Here is an 18,133-nt window from a genome sequence, read left to right as displayed (position 1 = left end):
AGGGTCTTACTTTGTCACCAAGGTTGGAGTGCAGTGGCACCATGACCCCTCAGACTTAAGCTGTCCTCTCATCTCAGCCTCCTACATAGCTGGGACTACAGGCATGTGCCACCATGCTTAGCTAATTTTTATATGTTTTGTAGAGGTTTTGCCATGTTGCCCAGGCTGGTCTGGAACTCCTGGGTTCAAGTGATTCACCTGCCTCAGCCTCCCAGAGTGTTGGGAATACAGGCATGAGCCACTGTGCTTGGCCTTGTAATTATATTTTTAGTTGAAAATGTCGCTAATATGTTTACCCTTATCTGTAGTTTAAACCCAAATGAAATAATTTTAAACAATGCATGTACATATTTTAATGTGTGTTTATCACTTAAAGAGTTTGGAACTCTTTTATGCATAATATGTATGATTTCATTTTTCAAAATATTACTCTCTAATTTACTAATTTCCATGCTAATATGTGTTCAAGCATTGCTTCCAAGAATTTAACATATGTATTATATTGATGAGTGTTCTGTGATTTGCTTCCTATTATATCTTTAGTGCAGCAGTTTGATAGATTATGTGCTTATTAAGTTATTTATGTAAAGTTATTTTTATAAAGTTAACACATTTTTGTTTATATTTTTCAGGAGTTGGAAAAAACCTTGGATGTCCTTAATATAACTATAGCTAGACAACAGGCAGAAGTTGAGGTAATTCTTGGCTTTTCAATTAGTAAAAATAATTTTGAATTCCATATAGATATGACATGTGATATTATTAATCTTGTACTGTAATATATTGTTTCCAAAAAATGGTTCAATTTGATTTTTAGTATTATAAGAAAATTATTTAATATTTTTTGGCACATCCATTTAAATCAGACAGATTTCTATGGGAAAAAGTCTTTATAAATAATTGGGCTTTTCAAATATTCAATTATGAAGGTAAAAAGGCAATTTATTTTTTTTTCAATCATCATTTCTTACAGGATGGTGGAAAAACTATGTGGTACTCCTAAATTCTTATGTTTGACTAATGTTGCAGTTACTGTGTTCTGTTGTTAATGTGTATATTGTTTACATTAGTTTTGCTCAAGAAGATAAGTTCTCAGAATGTCTTGCTTATATTTGTTTCAGTTGCTAAAGGATAATACGTCATTTATTTGAAAATTTGTTCATTTTAGGTAAAGAAAGCTGGATACAAAATTTACAAAGAAGGAGTAAAAGATCCAGAGGATAATAAAGGGTGGTTTAGCTGGCTATGGTCTTGGTCAGAACAAAATACTAATGAACAGCAACCAGATGTTAAACCTGGAAGTATGTCCATTTCATTTTACAGCATAATCACTGGGTGTCAAAATAAAGTTTTGCCATTTTTGCCTAATTGAAGTAAATAGACATTGAAGTATATTTATGTAATTATATATAAAGTTATTACAAATAAAACTATTAAAACATTGAAAATGTGTATTAGTTTAAAAATAAAAAATAATTTAAAAAATCTTACTAGTGCTTACAAAAGAGCTTTATGCCCAGAGATTTAGTGAATGCATATAGCACAGTAATAAATAAATAAGAATTCCAAAGTGGTCTCCATTGTAAATTTTTATTGAAGTTGTTTCTTGGAAAGATTTTTGATTTTTAACCAACAGCTTAAGAGTGTAGCTTTGGAGGTTTAGAGACTTAGGTATATGTTTAGATTTATCACTTATTAGCAGGGTGTCTCTGGCACGTTATTTAAGTGCACTAAACCTCAGTTTTATCATCTATAACATGGGAGGAAATTACAATATTAATACTACCTACTTTTTATACTAAATGTGTTGATTAGCACAGTGCTATTGTCTAATATAGTTAGCCATTTTTGAGCTCTTGCTTAATAGAAATATCATAAATTAATGTTGCTGAACTTACATATTTAGCAGTTTATATTTTGGATAATTACTTGTACAATTGTCAGCCCCATTCAAACATTCAGTATTTATAATTTCTTAAGAGCATTCAAGAAAGTAAATTTCACATTCTGTTTATTAAAGGCGGATAAATTGTGTTAATTTTATTGTTTTTATTTAAGAACATAAAGCACTTCTTTATAATTTGTAGTTCTTGAAGAAATGTTGACACCTGAAGAAAAAGCTTTACTCTATGAAGCAATTGGCTATAGTGAAACAGCAGTTGATCCAACTTTGCCAAAAACAGTAAGATGTTTTCTTGCCTTATACCTTAGAATTTGTTTATTTATTTAGAGACAGGGTGTCACTCTGTTGCCCAGGCTGGACTGCAGTGGTATGATCTCTGCTGCCAGCCTTAACCTGGCCTTAAGCAATCCTCCCACCTCAGCCTCTTGAATAGCTGGAGTCACAGGCATGCGCCATCATGCTGGCTAATTTTTTTTTTTTTTTTGATAGAGATAGGGTTTTGCCATGTTGCTCAGGCTGGTTTTCAGCTTCTGAGCTCAAGCAATCTGCCTGCCTCGACTTCCCAAAATGCTGGGATTATAGGCGTGAACCCCTGTGCCTGACCTTATGCTTTGGAATTTAATGTTACATATGTCTATTTTTAATCCTTTCGAAAATATATGTTACTGACTTGTTCTGTGATCTTTTTTCTGGGTCTATAATTGCATTTATTTTAATTTCTAAGGTAGGGATAAATATGGTCTCTTTTTGGTATTATTGTGATGATTCTTGAAGAGATAAAATGTTCTTAAAATATTTGGTGGTTTTTGAAATGAATGTACTATAAGAATAAGATTATTTGTTGTGTTTATATATATATATATATATATATATATATATATATATGTTTTCATTTTATTCCTCTGAATATACCTTAGTTTGAAGCCTTGAAGTTTTTTGTCCACTTGAAAAGTATGTCTGTTGTTCTAAGAGAAAATCATCAAAAACCTGAGCTGATAGATATTGTAATAGAAGAATTTAGCACCTTAATTGTGCAAAGACCAGGAGCGCAAGCAGTAAAGTAAGTATTGATTTATTTTCTTTTATCATATATGAAAAAACTTCACTGTGTTCTTAGACATTAGGTCAACAATCCTAGTCTTTTGTAAAGAGCACTATAGTTTAGTATATCCTTTTGTGGTTTCAGGAAACTTAGGTTTTTTTTTTTATTGTTAAAATAATACATGTTCAGTAGAAAACCACATTCCAGTGAAACACAGGGCATCTTTAAAGAATAATACAAAAATGATCAGCAACTACACTACACAAAAAGAAACAGTATTAACAATGTGGTTTTTATCTGAGAGTGTTTAGTTTTATTCTTTTTAAATAGCTTTGAGATGTAATTCACATACCCTACAATTCATTTAAAGCATATGATTCATTGATTTTATACAACTGTATTATATAGTAATTTCACATTGGTGTATTTACAAAGTTGCACAACCACCACCACTGTATTAGTCCATTTTCATGCTGCTGATGAAGACTTACCCAAGACTGGGAAGAAAAAGAGGTTTAATTGGGCCACCAGCTCCACGTGGCTGGGGAGGCCTCAGAATCATGGCAGGAGGTGAAAGGCACTTCTTACATGGTGGCGGCAAGAGAAAATGAGGAAGATGCAAAAGCGGAAACCCCTGCTAAAACCATCAGATCTCATGAGACTTATTCACTACCATGAGAACAGTATGGGGAAGCCACTCCCATGATTCAGATTACCTCCCACCAGGTCCCTCCCACAACACATGGGAATTATAGGAGTATAATTCAAGGTGAGATTTGGGTGGGTACACAGAGCCAAACCATATCAACTACTGTCTAATTCCAGAACTTTTATTTATTTATTTATTTTGAGACAGGGTTTCACTCTGTTGCCCAGGCTGGAGTATGGTGTCAGGATCTTGGCTCACTGCAATCTCTGCTTCCTGGGCTCAGGCTAATCTCCAGCTTCAGCCTCCCGAGTAGCCGTGACTACAGGCATGAGCCACCAACACCTTGCTAATTTTTGGAATTTTTGTAGAGATGAGGTTTCACCATGTTGTCCAGGCTGGTCTAGAGCTTGTTGGCTCAAAGCAGTTCACCAGCCTCAGCCTCCTGAAGTGCTGGAATTACAGGTGCAAGCCTGGCTCATTCCAGAATATTTTAACAACTCCCAAAGAAACCCTGTAACCATTAGCAGTCACTCCCAAGTGCCCCCTTACCCAGCCCCTGGCAACAACTAATTTACTTTCTATTTGAAAGGATTTGTCCATTTTGGACAATTTATATGAATGTAGTCATACATATGTGGTCTTTTCTGTTTGGCTTTTTTCACTTAGCATGATGTTTTCAAGGTTCATCCTGTTGTAGCGTGAAATTCAGTACATTGTTTTTGTTGCCTAGTAATCTCTATTATGGATACGTCACATTGTGTTTATCGATTTAACTGTTGAGGATATTTAGATTGTTCCTTCTTTTTGGCTATTCTGAGTATTGCAGCTACAAATACTCATGAGTAATATTTTCTTTGGAGGTGGGTTTTAAATTTCTTGGGTGTATACCTGGGGTGGAATTGCTGTCTCATATGCTAATTCTATTTAACCTTTTGAGGAACTTCCAGACTGTTTCCCAAAGCAGCCTCACCATTTTCCATTTCCATGAACAGTGTATGATGTTTCCAATTTCTTCATATCTTCATCAGTATTTGTTATTTCTGTTCTTTTGATTACAGCCATTCTAGTGAGTATGAAATGGTATCTCACTGTGGTTTTGATTTCCTTTTTCCTGATGGCTAAGGATTTTGAGCTTTTTGTGTGTGTGTGCTTATTGGCCGCTTCATGTGCATGTCTTCTTTGGAGAAATGTCTATTAAATTTGTTTTCCTATTTTATATTGGGTTGTCTTTTTATTATTGAGTTGCAAGAGTTCTTTATATATTCTTGATACAAATCTCTTATTAGATAAACAATTTTCAGTTATTTTCTCCCACTGTTTTCTTTTTATTAATGGTGAAGTCAAATTTATATTTTCTTTTTTTATACATGCTTTTCATTATACCTCAGAAATCTTTGCCTACTCCAGTGGTACAAATATATACTCCTATATATTCTTGTAAGAATTTTATACTCTTTCCTCTCAAATGTAGGGTTATGATCCATTTTGAGTTACTGTTATTGGATGGTGTGAGGTGGGGGGGTTCGGCTTCATTCCTTTTCATGAGATTATTCAGTTGTTCTAGCACCATTTGTTGAAAAAACTATTCTTTCCCCCTTGAATGATCTTGGCAGCCTTGTCAAAATTTATGAGTTGATCATAAATGTGAGGATTTATTTCTAGACTCTTGAATAATTCTAATCCCATTGATCTATATGTCTAGCCTTATGTCAGTACCCTGCTGTCTTAATTATGGTGGCTTTATAGTAGAACTTGTAATCAGGAAGTATGACTCTTCCAGTTTTTTTCATTTTAGCTGTCCTGATTTCCTTAAACTTCTGTATAAATTTTAAGATTGTTGTCCATTTCTGCAAAAATATAAGCTTAGATTTGATAAAGATTGCATTGAATTTTGTGGATCAATTTTGGATGTACTGAACAAATTATTCAGCACAAATTATTCAACTACTCATCTAAACAATATTAAGTCTTCCAATCCATGCACATTGGATGTCTTTTCATTTATTTAGATATTTTAAAAATTTGAACAATGTTTTGTAGTGTTCAGATACAGTACACCTTTTATGTTAAATTTATGTGCAAGTATTTTATTGTTTTTGATAGTATTATAAAAGAATTGTTTCCTTAATTTCATTTTGGATTATTATATGTGTATAGACATACAGTTGAGTTTTGTATACTGCACTTGTACCCTGCAACCTTGATGAACTTGTTTCATTAGTTCCACGAGTTTTTTTTAGTTGATTTCTTAGGATTTTTTGTATACATGATCATATAATCTGCAAATATAGTTTTACTTCTTCCATTCCAATGTGGATGCCCTTTCTTTTGTTTTCTTGTCTAATTGCCCTGGCTAGAACCTCCAGTAGTATTTTAAATAGAAATGATGAGAGTGGGCTTCTCTTCTTGTTTCTGTTTTTAGAAGGAAGTGTTCATCCTTTCACCATTATGATGTTAGATGTGAGTTAGGTGTGGTCTGCATCATTTTACAATACCACCAGCAATGTACATGGATTCATAGTGTTCCAAAGCATTCCCAACATTTGTTATTTTCTGTTTTTTATTTTTTATTTTTTATTTTTATTTTTATTTTAAAGTATAGCCATCCTTATGGGTGTTAAGTATAGTATCGTATTGTGGTTTTGATTTGGATTTCTTTAATGACTAATGATGTTGAGCATCTTTTCATGTGGATATTGGCCCTTTGTGTAAGTTCATTGGGTGTATTTTTAAATATTTTTCATTTGTTGTTGAGTTGTAAGAATTCTTTTGTATTCTGGATACTAAACCTTCACCAGGTACATGATTGCAAGTATTTCCTTCTATTCTTTATTTTGTTGTTCCACTTCATTGACACTGTCCTTTGATGTACAAAAGTTTTTACTTTTGAAGCTCACTTTATCTGGCTTTGTATTTTGTTGTTCACACTTTTGATGTCTTATCTCAGAAGGTTCACCTAAGCCAAGGTTGTGAAAGTCTGCTCCAATATTTTCTTCTAAGAGTTTTATACTTCTGTCTCTTACGTATAAGTTTATGACCTGTGTCGAGTTAATTTTTGTAAATGGCATAAGGCATCGGTACAACTCATTTCATTTGCATGTGGATATCCTGGTGTCCCCTCACACTTGTTGAAGACACTGTTCTTTCCTCAGTGAACACTCCTGGTACCATTGTTGAAAATCAGTTAGCCATAGATGTATGACTTTATTTTTGGTCTTCAATTCTATCTCATTTTTATTCTAGACTTTCACTGTGATTATCATTATACCAATATTGTACTGTTTTGATTACTGCAGATTTTTAGTAAGTTTTGAAATTGGGAAGTGTCTTCCCTATTTTGTTCTACTCTTTCAAGAATGTTTTAGCTGTTTAAGGGTTGCTTGCAAGAGCTTATGAATTTGAGGATTCACTTTTCCATTTCTGGAAAGTGTCTCTTTGAAATTTGATAGCGATTGCATTCAGTATGTAGATTGCTTTTGGTAGTCTTGCCATAATAACAATATTAAGTCTTCTGTGAACATGGGATATCTTTCCATTTAAATAAATGCTAAATAGATGCTTTTTCTGTTTTTATAAAGAGTTTCAGAAGGATTGTTATAAATCTTTAAATATTTTGTAGAATTCACTTCACAAAATGAAGCCATTTTGTCCTTGTATTAGTCTGTTCTCATGCTCCTAATAAAGAGATATCTGAGACTGGGTAATTTATAAAGGAGAGAGGTTTAATTGACTCATAGTTCGGTATGGCTGGGGCAGCCTCACAGTCATGGCAGAAGGCAAATGAGGAGCAAAGTCATGTCTTACATGGAGGCAGGCAAGAGAGAGCTTGTGCAGGGGAGCTCCCTTTATAAAACCATCACACCTCGTGAGACTTACTATCACGAGAACAGCACCGGAAAGACCTACCCTCCTGATTCAGTTGCCTCCCATCAGATCTCTCCCATGACATGGGGGAATTATGGGAGCTAAAATTCAAGATGAGATTTGGGTGGGGACACAGCCAAACTGTGTCAGCTGAATTCTTCTTTGTTGAGAGTTTCTGATTACTGATTTACTCCTAACTAGTTACAGGTTTTACTATAAGAAAGTTTAAAAGGTTATAGTAAGTTTTACTATACTAAAGTTTATTGTAAAGTTTTACTGATAGTTTATAGGTTTATAAGTAGGATCTGTAAGTTACACTAATTTTACTATAGGTTTTTAAGGTTATAGAAAGGTTTTACTTCCTATTAGTTATCTGATTTTCTATTTCTTCTTAAGGCAGTTTTTGTAATTTGTATATTTCTAGGAATTTGTTCATTTCTTTGTTTTGCTGGTACTATTTTTTTGCAGTACTTGTTTGTAGTACTTTTTATTCCTCTATGGTGTGTCATAATGCCTCCACTTTCATTTCTAGTTATAGATATTTGCATCTTTAGTGTTTTTTTTCTTTTCCTGTTTTAGGTAAAGGTTTGTTAAGTATGTTGTCCTTTTCAAAGTGGCAACTTCGATTTTTTTCATTCTCTCTGGTGTTTTTGTTTTATCTATTTCATTTGTCTCCACTCTGATATGTATTATTTTATTCATACTGTGAGCTTTGGGTGTAATTTGCTCTTCTCTTTGTAGTTCTTTTTTTTTTTTATTATACTTTAAGTTCTAGGGTCCATGTGCACAACGTGCAGGTTTGTTACATATGTATACATGAGCCATGTTGGTGTGCTGCACCCATTAACTCATCATTTACATTAGGTATATCTACTAATTCTATCCCTCCTCCCTTCCCCTTCCCCACAACAGGACCCAGTGTGTGATGTTCTCCTTCCTGTGTCCAAGTGATCTCATTGTTCAATTCCCACCTATGAGTGAGAACATGTGGTATTTGGTTTTCTGTTCTTGTGATAGTTTGCTGAGAATGATGGTTTCCAGCTGCATCCATGTCCCTACAAAGGACACGAACTCATCCTTTTTTATGGCTGCATAGTATTCCATGGTGTATATGTGCCACATTTTCTTAATCCAGTCTGTCACTGATGGACATTTGGGTTGATTCCAAGTCTTTGCTATTGTGGATAGTGCCACAGTAAACATACGTGTGCATGTGTCTTTATAGCAGCATGACTGATAATCCTTTGGGTATATACCCAGTAATGGGATGGCTAGATCAAATGGTATTTCTAGTTCTGGATCCTTGAGGAATCGCCACACTGTTTTCCACAATGGTTGAACTAGTTTACAGTCCCACTAACAGTGTAAAAGTGTTCCTATTTCTCCACATCCTCTCCAGCACCTGTTGTTTCCTGATTTTTTAATGATTGCCATTCTAACTGGTGTGAGATGGTATCTCATTGTGGTTTTGATTTGCATTTCTCTGATGGTGAGTGATGATAAGCATTTTTTCATGTGTCTGTTGGCTGTATGAATGTCTTCTTTTGAGAAGTGTCTGTTCATATCCTTTGCCCACTTTTGGATGGGGTTGTTTGTTGTTTTCTTGTACATTTGATTGAGTTCTTTATAGGTTCTGGATATTAGCCCTTTGTCAGATGAGTAGACTGCAAAAATTTTCTCCCATTCTGTAGGTTGCCTGTTCACTCTGATGGTAGTTTCTTTTGCTGTGCAGAAGCTCTTTAGTTTAATTAGATCCCATTTGTGAATTTTGGCTTTTGTTGCCATTGCTTTTGGTGTTTTAGACATGAAGTACTTGCCCATGCCTATGTCCTGAATGGTATTACCTAGGTTTTCTTCTAGGGTTTTCATGGTTTTAGGTCTAACATTTAAGTCTCTAATCCATCTTGAGTTAATTTTTGTGTAAGGAGTAAGGAAAGGATCCAGTTTCAGCTTTCTACCTATGGCTAGCCAGTTTTCCCAGCACCATTTATTAAATAGGGAATCCTTTCCCCATTTCTTGTTTTTGTCAGGTTTGTCAAAGATCAGATGGCTGTAGATGTGTGGTATTATTTCTGAGGGTTTTCTTCTATTCCATTGGTCTATATCTCTGTTTTGGTACCAGTACCATGTTGTTTTGGTTACTGTAGCCTTGTAGTATAGTTTGAAGTCAGGTAGTGTGATGCCTCCAGCTTTGCTCTTTTGGCCTAGGGATTGTCTTGGCAATGCAGGGTCTTTTTTGGTTCCATATGAACTTTAAAGCAGTTTTTTTTCCAATTCGGTGAAGAAAGTCATTGGTAGCTTGATGGGGATGGCATTGAATCTATAAATTACTTTGGGCAGTATGGCCATTTTCACAATATTGATTCTTCCTATCCATAAGCATGGTATGTTCTTCCATTTGTTTGTGTTCTCTTTGATTTCACTGAGCAGTGGTTTGTAGTTCTCCTTGAAGAGGTCCTTTACATCCCTTGTAAGTTGGATTCCTAGGTATTTTATTCTCTTTGAAGCCATTGTGAATGGGAGTTCATTCATGATTTGGCTCTCTGTTTGTCTGTTACTGGTGTATAAGAATGCTTGTGCTTTTTGCACATTAATTTTGTATCCTGAGACTTTGCTGAAGTTGCTTATCAGCAGATCATTTGATCTTCAATCACTGATACTCTTTCTTCCAGATGATCGAGTCGGTTACTGAAGCTTGTGCATTTGTCACGTAGTTCTCTTGTTAATGGTTTTCATCCCTATCAGTTTTTTTAAGGACTTTTCTACATTGGTTATTCTAGTTAGCCATTTGTCAAATCTTTTTCATGGTTTTTAGTTTCTTTGTGTTGGTTACGTAGTTCCTTCTTGAGCTCTGAAAAGTTTGATCGACTGAAGCCTTTTTCTCTCAACCTGTCAAAGTCATTCCCCGTCCAGCTTTGTTCTGTTGCTGGCGATGAGCTGCGTTCCTTTGGAGGGGGAGATGCGCTCTGATTTTTTGAATTTCCAGCTTTTCTGCACTGCTTTTTCCCCATGTTTGTGGTTTTATCTGCCTTTGGTCTTTGATGATGTTGACATACTGATGGGGTTTTGGTGTGGGTGTCCTTTCTGTTTGTTAGTTTTCTTTTTAACAATCAGGACTCTCAGCTGCAGGTCTGTTGGAGTTTGCTTGAGGTCTACTCCAGGCCCTGTTTGCCTGGGTATCAGCAGCAGAGGCTGCAGAAGATAGAATATTGCTGAACAGCGAGTGTTGCTGTCTGATTCTTGCTCTGGAAGCTTCATCTCAGGGGTGTACCCCCTGTATGAGGTGTGAGGTGTTGGTCTGCACCTAGTAGGGGATGTCTCCCAGTTAGGCTACTCAGGGATCAGGGACCCACTTGAGTAGGCAGTCTGTCCGTTCTCGTATCTCAACCTCCGTGCTGGGAGATCCACTGCTGTCTTCAAAGCTGTCAGACGGGGGCATTTCCCTCTGCCGAGGTTTCTACTGTTTTTTGTTTAGCTATGACCTGTACCCAGAGGAGGAGTCTATAGAGGCAGGCCAGCCTCCTTGAGGTATGTTGGGCTCAACCCACTTCGAGCTTCCCAGGGGCTTTGTTTACCTACTTAAGCCTCAGCAATGGTGGGCGCCCCTCCCCCACCCTCGCTGCCACCTTGCAGTTAGATCTCAGACTGCTGTTCTGGCAATGAGGTTGGCTCCGTGGGCGTGCGACCCTTTGGGCCAGGTGTGGGATATAATCTCCTGGTGTGCCGTTTGCTAAGACCCTTGGTAAAGCGTGGTATTAGGGTGGGATTTTCCAGGTGTTGTGTCTCTCAATTTCCTTTGGCTAGGAAAAGGGATTCCCAGTTCCCTTCCCCCTTGCGCTTCCCAGGTGAGGCGGTGCCTCCCCCGCTTCAGCTCTCACCGGTTGGGCTGCACCCTTGGACCAGCGCCAACTGTCTGACACGACACACCCCAGTGAGATGAACCCAGTACCTCAGTTGAAAATGCAAAAATCACCCGTCTTCTGTGTTGCTCACACTGGGAGCTGGAGGCTGGAGCTGTTCCTATTCGGCCATCTTGGGCACATCCCCCTGCTCTTTGTAGTTCTTCAAAGTGTAAAGTGAGGTTTTTGGTTTGATAGTCTTTTTTAATGTAGGCATTTGCAGACAAAAATTTCCCTATGAAAACTGCTTTGGATACATCTTGTATGTTTTGTAATATTGTGTTTGATTTGCATCCATTTCAACATATTTTCTGATTTCTCTTGTGGTTTTTTTTTTTTTTTTAACCTGTTCCTTCTTTAAGAGTGTTTAATTTCCACATAATTGTGAATGTTTCAGTTTTTCTCTATTGAGTTCTAATTTGATTCCATTATGGTTGGAGAAGATGCTTGGTGTATTTTCTTATTAAACTTACTGTGATTTGTTTTGTGACCTAATGTTTGGTCTGTCCTGGAGAATGTTCCATGTGCTTGCACTTGAGACGAATGTATTTTTCTGTTGTTGGGTAGAGTAGTCCATATTTGTCTGTTACATCTGGTTGGTTTATAATGTTGTTCGGGTTCTCTATTACTTGATTGTTCCTCTGCCTAAGTGTTCCTCATTTAATGGAAGTGGGAGCTTGAAATTTCTAAGTGTTATTGTGAGCTATTTCTCCCTTTAATTCTGTCAAGATGTGATTCATATATTTTGGGGACTTTGGTGTATACATGTTTGTAATTATTGTATCTTTGATGAATTGAGCCTCTTAATCAAAATATAATGACCTTTTTTTTCTTGTCACAGTTTTCTATTGAAAGATATTTAAGTTAATTAATTAATTTAGATACAGGGTCTTGCTTTGCCACCCAGGCTTGAGTGCAATGGTGTAATCATAGCCTTACTGCAGCCTTGAATTCCCGGGCTTAAGTGATCTTCCCACCACAGCCTCTTGAGTAGCTGGGATTAAAGGTGTGAGCCACCATACCTGGCTAAAGATTATTTTATATATTAGTATAACCACTGAGCTCTCTTTTGGTTACGAGTTACATGCAATATCTTTTTTCATCCTTTCACTTTCAACCCGTATGTGTCTTTGGATGTAAAATGTGTCTCTTTTAGGCAGTATGCCTGTGGTCCCTGACTTAGGCTAGGTATATTAAATACATTTTTGACTTGGAATATTTTTGATGAGTTTATTAGGAAATAATTAGACATAAGTTGAGGAGCATCTGTATTGTTGTATCATGTTTTTTTCATCCATTCTGTCAGTCTCTGTCTTTCCTTTGATTAGTTTAATTTCATTTACATTTAACGTGTTTACTGGTAGGCAAGAAGTTCTGCCATTTTGCTATTTGTTTATTGTATGTCTTATACCTTCTGTCCCTTCAGTTCCTCAATACTGTCTTCTTAGTGTTTGTTAATTTTTTTGAGTATATATTTCTATTTCTTCCTCATTTCTTTTTCCTAACATATTTTAGTCATTTTGTTCAGGGCTACTGTAGGGATTACAATTAACGTTCCGAATTTAAGACAGTCAAATTTGAATTGACACTAACTTAACTTTAATAGTGTATAAAAACTCTACTCTTATGCAGCTCCATTCTTCATCTTTATGTTACCATTTTCACAAATTACTGTTTTACATATGTGTATTCATTAGCCTAGGTTTATATTTATTTTTATGTGTTTGTCTTTAAATCATAGAGGAATTAAAAAGAAGAGTTAAAAACCAAAAATGCAATTACTGGCTTTTTTCTTTGCTTATGTAGTTACCATTACAAGAGTTTTTTATTTATTTGTATGGCTTCAAATTACTATCGAATATTCTCTCATTGCAGCCTTTAGGACTCCCTTTAGCCTTTCTTGTAGGGCAGGTCTACTATTGACAGACTCAGTTTTTGTTCATCTGTAAATGTGTTCATTTTTCCTTCATTTTAGAAAGATAGTTTTGTGATATATAGATTTCTTGGTTGACATTTTTTTTTCATTTAGCACTTTAAGTACATTGATCTTGCTGCCTTTTGGACTGCATAGTTTCTGAGGAGAAATTAGCTGTTAATCTATTAAGTATCTCATGTATGTGATGAGTTGCTTCTTTCTTACTGCTTTCAAGGTTTTCCTTTTTTGGCTTTTGACAGTTGGGTTATAATATGTCTCTGTGTGAGTCTCTGAGTTTATCCTAATTGGAGGTCTTTGAGCTTCTTGGATTTATAAATTTGTGTTCTTTATCAAATTTGAGAAGTTTCTGGCCATTACTTCTCGCAGTATTTTTAATGTCTTTTCTTTTTCTCATGTCCTTTGGAGAGTTCCGTAGTGTATATGTTGTTCCACTTGATGGTCTCCCACTTGAGGCACTGTTCATTGTTCTTCATTATTCTTTATTCTCCTCAGACTCAATCATTTCAGTTGTCCTATATTCCAGTTTGATGGTTCTTTCTTTGGGTTGCTTACATCCTCTATTAAATCTCTCTGCAGATAATTCCCAAATCATGATTGTTTAGCTTATGATTTTTTGATTTTAGAATGGTGTAGAAGTGATCCATATTTAGTAGACATCTTACTTTGAGTATCCATACAACCTTTGTTTTTCACTTTTCAATACAGTACTGAATAAATTACATAAGCTATTTAACATTTTATTGCAAAATAGGCCTTGTGTTAGATGATTTTTCCCAACTGTAGGCTAATATAACTTTTCTGAGTACATTTAAGGTAGGGTAGGCTATGCTATGATGCTTGATAGGCTAGGTGTGTCAAATGCATTTTAAACTTATGACATATTCAACTTACAATGATTATATTGGGACATTACCCCATTATAAATCAAGGAACATCTGTAGTGAATTTTTCATATTGACTGTTGTACTTTCCACCTTCAAAATTTCTATTTGGTTCTTTGTAATAATTTCTGTTGATTTATATTCTGTGCTCAAATGTTGTTTTCCTGGTTTTCTTTAGTTTTTGAGTGTAAGACAGCTTATTTAACATGTTGGCTTAGTGAACATAATGTCTAGTCTTCTCTTTTCTGCGTATGCTTTGTACATTTTCTGTTTAAAACTTGATGTTTTGAGTGGTATAATGTGGTACCTGTGGAAATTAGATTTTCCCCCCTCCTTGGTTTGTTGTTGTTGATTGTTGAAGATGTAGTTTTCCATTTGTCTACCTACTGTAGTGGGTAGAATTGTGTCATCCAAAACGTTATGTCAATTTCTAATTCCCGGTACCTGCAAATACAGCCTTATTTGGAAATAGTCTTTGCAGATGTAATCAAGTTAAAATTAGTTCATGCTGTATTAGTGTTGGCTCTAACTAAGTGATGTGTGCTCTTCAAAGGAAAGAGAAATTTGGACACAGACTCAGAAAATAAGACAGACTAGAGAAGACAATTTGAAGACAGACATAAAGAGGAGAATGCCATGTGACGATATCTTCTTAGCTGCACCCATATTAATGTAGATTTTCTGTAACGTGGTGTGGGGATTAGAGGTGGAAGATGATCATAGCTCAGATGCCACAGGCTTTCCCTGTTCTTATCAAGTTTCAGCAGATTTTTGTTTGTTTGTTTGTTTTGAGATGGAGTGTACTCTGTCACCAGGCTGGAGTGCAGTGGCACAGTCTCGGCTCACTCCGCCTCCTGAGTTCAAGAGATTCTCCTGCCTCAGGTTCCCGAGTAACGGGGATTACAGGCATGCACCACCACTCCCAGCTAATTTTTGTATTTTTAGTAGAGACGGAGTTACACCATGCTGGCCAGGATGGTCTCGATCTCTTGACCTCGTAATCCCCTTGCCTCGGCCTCCCAAAGTGCTGAGATTACAGGTGTGAGCCACCGTGCCTAGCCGAGATTTTCTTGAATAAAAGTTTTTCTGTTTGCTGTATGCCCTTAGATCGATTTCCAGAGATTTTATAATTTTCACTTGTTCTTTCCCTGTTTGGTTTGCTGGGGAGAAGAGTTGCTGAGCTCCTCACATAGTCATTCTCGAAGTCCTGCCTCATCCTTGGTTTTTAAATGTTTGTTTTATTATTTTATTTTTTTGAGACAGAGTCTTACTCTGTTGCCCAGGCTGGAGGGTAGTGGCATAACCTCGGCTCACTGCAACCTCCACCTCCCTGGTTCAAGCGATTTTCCTGCCTCAGCCTCCTGAGTAGCTGGGACTACAGGCAAATGCCCCCATGCCTGGCTAACTTTTGTATTTTTAGTAGAGACGGGGTTTCACCATGTTGGCCAGTTTGGTCTCGAACTCTTGACCTCAAGTTATCTGCCTGTTTCAACCTCCCAGAACGCTGGGATTACGGCTGTGAGCCACATGTCTGGCCTTTAAATGTTTATTTTTATTTTTAGAATAAAACATGTGTGTGGAGTTGTGTTATATGTGCAAAACTTTTCAGTTTTACATTAAGCATTGTAGTTTACTGTCATTTTAATTTTAGCTTATTATAAGTTTTTTACATAAAAACACAAATAGGATTCTTTGTGAATTAATCTATGTCAATTTAGAGGAACCGTTGTATATCTTCTTTGATGGGAATGGACTGGAGTCAGAAATGCAAAGTGAAGTTGTCTTCATTAATATTTTAAATCATTTTCAATTGTAAAAATCCTTTACAGTTTTACTGATTACTAACTTTTGTTCTTTTTTTTTTTAAATGCAGATTTGAAACTAAAATAGATTCATTTCATATTACTGGCTTACCAGATAATTCAGAAAAACCCCGCCTCCTGTCTTCATTGGATGATGCAATGTCACTCTTCCAAATTACATTTGAGATAAATCCATTAGATGAAACTGTTGCTCAGAGGTGTATCATAGAAGCTGAACCTTTAGAAATCATATATGATGCAGTAAGCGTTTTTTTTAAATTATTAAGTTTTAATATAATTTAGTTTGCTTTGAGTTTGTGATAATGATGTTTATTTTAACAGAGGACAGTGAATAGTATAGTGGAATTCTTCAGACCTCCAAAAGAGGTACATCTAGCACAGCTCACTTCAGCAACTTTGACAAAACTGGAAGAATTTCGCAATAAGACAGCAACAGGTAAATGCCAGTATTAATGTTGATGAATTAAATACTGTATCCTATATTAAACTTTTATTTATGGTAGACTATTTTTAGTAAAGTTTATTTTAAATTTATGGTATTTCTAGACTGGTTTTAGTTAACAGAAACTAATTTAGTACTTTTATGTTTAAACGCAGATAAAACCATAATCATTTTTTACACTCAGAAAGTTGATACCTAGTAACCACATTTAAGTTAGTTGCAGAATTTTGCTTAGGATACTTGGCCCACTATTTATGACAAAAACTGGCCTCTCGTTTTCCTTTCTTAGAATGTGTTCCAGATTTTGATATATCAGCCTAAGGGAAAAAAGTTCTGTCCTTTTTTATTCTCTAGGAGAGTTTGAATAAGGTCAGGTATTATTTCTTCCTTAAATATTTGGCAGAGCTTAACAGTAAAACCACTTAGTTTTGGAGATTTCTTTGTAGGAAAATTTATGATTACAGATTGAACTTTTTAATTAAATAGTTGACCATAGAGATTATCTGTATGATTTTAATGCTTTGTAATTGGTTGGGGCTTGTTTTCTAACTCAATATATGATGCTAAAAAAAAATGTTCCTCATGTGCGGAAAAGCCTGTCTTTTCATATCTGTACCTGTTCATTAGGTATGGATTGTTAATCATGTTCTTATTTTTTGTATCCTTACTGGATTTGTTTTCTCCTTTTGTCACCTTGTTCTAACAGTTATTAAGAGAAATACATGAAAAATGCCTCGTTATCAATTGTAGATTTTTCTGTTTCTAATAGATCTGTCAGTTTGTTTAAAAAAATAAATTTGGCTGGGCATGGTGGCTCATGCCTGTAATCCCAGCACTTTGGAAAGCCGAGGCGGTTGGATCACCTGAGGTCAGAGTTTGAGACCAGCCTGGCCAACATGGCAAAACTATAATAGAGATGGGGTTTTAATAGAGACCAGGTTTCACCAGCCTGGGCGACAGAGCGACACTCTGCCACACACACACAAAATCATAATAATAAAAATTAAAAAAAATAAATTTTAAGGGTGTCATTAAGTACATGCAGGAGTAAATTATTTTTCCTCCTATAAACAAATATTTTATCTGTGTAAAGTTGACCACCTATATTTTTAATGCTTTAATTTTTTTCCCTTTGCACTTTTTTACTTTATTTTATTTTTGAGCTGATATCAGTATGAAGTACAAAGTTTCTTTTCATTAGAATTTACCTGGTGTATGTTTTTTCTTATATTTTTACTTTTTCCCTATATGTTTTCAGATGTGTCATGTCAACAACAGGTAATAGGATTTTTTCCAATCTAGATTTATGATCCTTATTTTTTATTTATATCTACTGTTTGCATTTAATTAATGTATTTAGGCTTATGTCTAACATCCTATTTTGTGCTTTTGAATTTGGTTTTCCTTGTTTTATTTTTCTTGCCTTCCTTTGGATAAATTCTAGGATGCCTTTCTTCCCCCTTCCCTACATTCTATCAGGAAGTTAAATATTCTCTATCTCTTTTTATTTTAGAAGTTACAGTATACATCTTTATAAAAATATAAATTTAATGAAAAATTTTATATTCTCCTAGTCATTATATGGACTTTAGTACTGTTGAACTTTATATACCATCCCCATATACTAAATTTTTTACTTAAAAAAACTTTATTGGACTATATGTGTATAGTTCATGGTAGTTTAGAATTACTTA

At 35.4% G+C, this 18,133-nt stretch overlaps 1 protein-coding gene across 1 annotated transcript in view; it reads left to right on the top strand.

The window, feature by feature from the left end:
• Positions 1–18,133, top strand: part of VPS13A (vacuolar protein sorting 13 homolog A) — a 257,283-nt gene that overhangs the window by 50,894 nt on the left and 188,256 nt on the right. The window contains 6 exon segments of the mRNA XM_030919695.1: positions 633–695; positions 1,169–1,301; positions 2,088–2,182; positions 2,821–2,963; positions 16,048–16,237; positions 16,319–16,433. Coding sequence (XP_030775555.1) covers positions 633–695; positions 1,169–1,301; positions 2,088–2,182; positions 2,821–2,963; positions 16,048–16,237; positions 16,319–16,433 — 739 coding nt within the window.

The sequence above is a fragment of the Rhinopithecus roxellana genome, chromosome 16 (genome assembly GCF_007565055.1).
Source record: "Rhinopithecus roxellana isolate Shanxi Qingling chromosome 16, ASM756505v1, whole genome shotgun sequence".
In the NCBI taxonomy this organism is placed as follows: domain Eukaryota; kingdom Metazoa; phylum Chordata; class Mammalia; order Primates; family Cercopithecidae; genus Rhinopithecus; species Rhinopithecus roxellana.
Note: the sequence above shows the minus strand (reverse complement) of the source record. Positions and strands in the feature narration are given on the sequence as shown.